This window comes from Uloborus diversus, chromosome 3 (assembly GCF_026930045.1).
Source record: "Uloborus diversus isolate 005 chromosome 3, Udiv.v.3.1, whole genome shotgun sequence".
NCBI classification, from domain to species: Eukaryota; Metazoa; Arthropoda; class Arachnida; order Araneae; family Uloboridae; genus Uloborus; species Uloborus diversus.
Window position 1 is genome coordinate 199,111,875 of NC_072733.1, and position 4,820 is coordinate 199,116,694.

The 4,820-nt window shown below is 31.8% G+C and overlaps 1 protein-coding gene across 1 annotated transcript in view; it reads right to left on the reverse strand.

The window, feature by feature from the left end:
* Positions 1–3,809: 3,809 nt before the first annotated feature.
* Positions 3,810–4,820, reverse strand: part of LOC129219120 (homeobox protein vnd-like) — a 15,477-nt gene continuing 14,466 nt past the window's right edge. Inside the window, exon 2 of the mRNA XM_054853440.1 lies at positions 3,810–4,459. Coding sequence (XP_054709415.1) covers positions 3,810–4,459 — 650 coding nt within the window. The remainder of the gene's footprint in view (positions 4,460–4,820) is intronic.

Consider the following 4,820-nt stretch of genomic DNA (forward strand, 5'->3'; position numbering starts at 1 on the left):
CAATCTCTTGCCCCAAGACAGAGGAGAGATTTACCTATCATTTGTATTGGTTATCGCCAAATTTTTAATTTCGCCACTTGCATCCCTTTGCTTCTCACTACCTCAATTGACGAAATTATTTTTAAAACGAGTAAAAAGGAATCATTGATCTGGATATTAAATTGTTGTTTATTTTTAACTGCTTGATTTCTTTTGTCTTCATTTGTTTATTTATATGAATTTATTATATTATCATTCTTGATCTACCTTTTTTTAATACAGTTTTTGACTAACTGTCCATCATTTCTATGGAGGTTTGAATTTTTTCCAATCTTGCTGCGTTTTAATAATCATTGAAATTTCAACAGCTCTTTTAATTAAAATTTTTGGAAACTCTTCTCCCCATCAGGCCTTAAGGTCTGAAAACTTTTCATATTCTAAGGGATCTGTTTAGTTTTCTTTATACCCTTAGACATCCTTCTTCAAGTATTATCCTTTTATTTTATATAAATTTAAAAAAAAAAAAGAGTGCAACCCTAAAAACATAATTTTGAGCGGTGTTTGGTTACGGCATGGAAAAAACAGAAAGGGAGGATTCAGGTCTCTTCCAGAAAATTTTCGATATTGAAATCTCAAACATGCAGTTTTAGTCCATTATTGTTTGTATTAGTTAGAAGAAGGGAGCAGGGTTCAAAGTTTTCCCTGATGAAATTTTCAAAATTGAGGCAAAAGATTGTAATTGTTGGTACTGTTAAGCGTAAGAGGGGAGAGGGGAGGTGCTAAGATCCCTCTGAAATTTTTTTAAAAATTAAAATCAATTTTAAGCTATCTTTGAGAACGTTAAAGGATTAGAGGCTCCTCTCAGTAAATTTAGAAAATGATTATTTTTAAACCATAATTTTAAGCTATCTTTGTTGGTAACGTTAAGATGGGGATATATGTGTGTCTCCGGTGCCATATCTCCTGAAATATTTTGATATGAAAAATGTAAAACGAGATTTTAGGCTATTTCTTTCATGACGCTAGGTGGGAGAGGGAGGGGGGGGGGGTGGACTACTTCGGGCAAGTTTCAAAATAAAAGTCTTTAAAACTATCTTTGGTAAAGATAGGAGATTCTTCTGCTCTTCTTTAAAACACTTTCGTCATTGAAGTAGTATAAACGCAATTTTAGACTACGTTTGCTAATATTTTTAAAAAATGCTTGGGGTCTCCTCCCTAATTTTTTCTCGAAAGTGAAATTAATTTTAAGTACTCTATAGAAAATACTCGTTATATAAGCTAAAAAGACAATTTAAAAAAAATAATTTATAACAATTTCTATGCTTAAGATAACCTAATCCTGCTGTCATTAGTAACACTAAATTGTGTTTTGTCATTACTAATATTAAAGCTTCCTTTTAAAATATCAATTAAGTTGCACCTTCTCTTTTTTGCTTGAAAACAGAAACGTAATAGATATTAATATTTGATTATATTTTGCTTTTTCTTTTTTTACTAAACGTCCACTTCTTGTTCTGGCAATCTTCTGCAGGTAGATTTGAGATTGCACAACTGGACTATATCGTCGCCTCAGGATCTCAGGAATAACAGTAAGATATTCTACTGTTGCTTTGAGGTGACGATATAAGAATTTGGGGTTTCATGACATCTTTTTTTCAATTGCTGAAACCCAATAACCAATATTCAGTATTCTTACAAGCTGCTCAGGTTAATTGGTGGTAGATGCTTACACTTTCGATCAAAGTAAATTTTCTAATTATCTTGTTTTCCTTAATTGGTCAGAAATATTTTCACCGGATTTCGGGTTTGGCGAACTCTTAGTGATAGGAAAAATAGTTCTTGTTCCTGTGTTCATCAACATCAGCGTCGGTGATCCTAAAACATCACCAGTAGGTGTATTTCTGTAAGCAAATAAATCTAAAAAATGGGATCACTGCCATTATGTTTACATATTTTAAGCAGTTTAAAAACTGTTTGAACTGATTTTTCCACCATTCAATTTGCTTGCAGGTATGCTTAAACTGGTAGTGGGAAAAGAATAAAGCAAGTTTAGAGAATAATTCGCTTTTTGTCGCGAAAATAATTTCATCACAATTTTTTTTTTAAACCTAGCAGCCAAAGTTTTCTTAAAAAAAAAAATATTCGTTTTTCTTCAACCATTCTTTCTATTTCTGTATTTTTTCAGAAATTTTAATTGTATTGTAGTTTAATTTCAACTTAGAATCATACGTCTAATGTTATATGTTAGTCTCATTTTTTTACTACGTCATTTCTATATATATATATAATCTTGATCATTTTTATCAGTAAAATGTATCATAAGTCCATAATAATTCAGTAGAGAATTAGTGAAATGAATAATGTATCCTTTCAGAGGTGTATTTCATTCACTGTTTCTAAGTTTAAATGTGTGTTACTTTTTGCTCCGATAGCTGTAAGAAAGTGAATAGAGAGTGCACTGTTTGTAAAAAGTCTTATTAGAACTTTATTGAATAACAACTCATAAAAAACAAGAACATTATTAAAATTTATCAACAAATAATAATATGACTGGAGTTAACTCACTTTTCTTCACAGAAAACATATCAAAGTGAAGAATGTATCAAATTATTTCATTTTTTTTTTCAATTTAAAACTATGTAAATAAAAATGCGTTTTTGAGTTCATAATGTACAAAGAATTTCAAAAAAAAGTCATACCTTAGGCACAGAAAGAAACAATATGAAGATTGTCTTCTAACTGATGATTCAAACAAAAAGAAATATTTTACACCCTGATATTAAAAAAGTTATAAAACTAGTTTTAGCTACTAATTTTCTCTTGTCCGTTCAAGATTAAAAAATACTAATAAACGTGCTGTAGTGTTTCTTCAGTACGGCCAGCCACTGTCGAAACCTTTTTTTTTTTCAACACATTTTGAATAAGTAATAAAATTCACTTCAACAAGTATACAGGATAAACACAGTATGGGTTACGGGTAATGTCTTTACACCACTCTTGGCCTGCCTGCTTTCATTATTGCAAAATTACTGTTTTTTTTTAAATCTGTTAAGCTAGGGGAAAATTATTTTAATCTAAAATAGTAATCATATCGAAATGTCCAGCATTTTGTGTGAACTACGCTTGTTATTACTTCAAGTAACTGCTTAAATTAAAAATGTAAAAGAAAATGGGTAACCTTAATAAGAGTAGCTAACTAAGTCGTTATTTTAAACCTTTCAATTAGCTTTCACGCAACGAATGTGTAAATACGTTTTTGATCGGATTTTCGTCACTTTTAAGAAGGTTGTTTGAGGAAAATAGTGACTCAGTTTTCTCATTATTTGAAAAATGATTTTGGCAGCGATTAAAGTTACATGATAATTGAATAAAACTGAAATAATTACGAATTTTTCAAGCAAAGTCATTCTTGATAGTTCAATCCCCTATTTAATGTTTTAATGTTACGTATAAGCGCGTGAACCAAAAACAATTACGTTGAAAATGTGTTATCCTTGAGTAAAAAAATTTTTTTTTTCTTTTGGACTCGCTCCTTTCAGCACAGTACACAATACTGAAGCCAAAACAGGGCAAATAAATAGCTAAGATTAAACATTTTTTTGAACCTATTTGTTAATCTGACCACTGAACAATCGTTTATGTCAGACATGCTTCAAGAACAAGATACAGTAATGGTTGTACACAAAACATTCAGAAATTTTTGCTTAAATAATACAAAGAGGAAAACTTCGTGAAACCGTCAATAAATGCGTTATAGCAATATTAACAAAGCGTATCAACAATAAATATGTGCACAAGGCCCAGCCTTCTTTTGAAAAAACATAAAAGTTTCACATGAATTTAGTATTTGGATCTAGATCTTGATTATTGTACACAAAGCGGTTATCACTAAAATGTGGATTTGATGAAATAAGTTGGTTGTCAAACGGCCCAAACACATCATTCATATCACCACTTCCACTATATGGCAACGGCTGTCTTTCTTTGACGAAACTGTTCTCTTGGGGAAAATGATGAATGGTTCCAAACATACCAACTGCATCAGGATTTGGGAGACTGAACGGGTAAGGAGGAACGTAATTCTGTAAAGAGGCTGGATTGTATGAACCTATGGATTTGGAAAAATGAGGGGGGATCATATTACTTCTATGGCTGTAGCAAATTGGATCCAGTGCCTCCAATGCCTCTTTTTCTTGCCGCATTCTTTTACTTTTATAGCGTCGGTTCTGGAACCAAATTTTCACCTGTGTCGATGTGAGTTTTAAAGTTGCGGCAAAGTGGTCCCTTTCTGGTGCAGAAAGATAACGTTGATAGGCGAATCGTCGTTCTAGTTCAGCTACTTGATCTTGAGAAAATAGCACTCGAGGTCGTCTTTTATTTCTTGTCCCGCGAGAAAAAGAACTCCCGGCTTGATGCTTTTCATTGGATTTACTTTTAATCCGTGGATTCGCTTCATTTTTTGTAGAAGAGAAAGTTATATCTGAAATGAAAACAAAGAAATCGTTAATATGAAGTATTATACGACATCTAGAACGTAGAGTGAAATAGCATTTAACCAGAAACATTTTCATCAAAGAAGAGGGCGGCCCAAATTCATTTCCTGATCTCATCACCTCACCAACAAGGAAGTTTTAACTAACGTTAAAATTTGCTCTTGTGAAAATGCTGTTTCAACCCTTGTTCTAGAGAATAAATTTTGGTACAGAATCTGTGAAGTGTTCAAATTAGTTCAGGCAAATGAATGTAAAAATTTCACTTTTTTATCGTTATTAGCACACATTGATAAAAGCAGAGGAATAGCTCTAAAAGTATCACTCAATTCTGAATGATAGAGAAAGGGA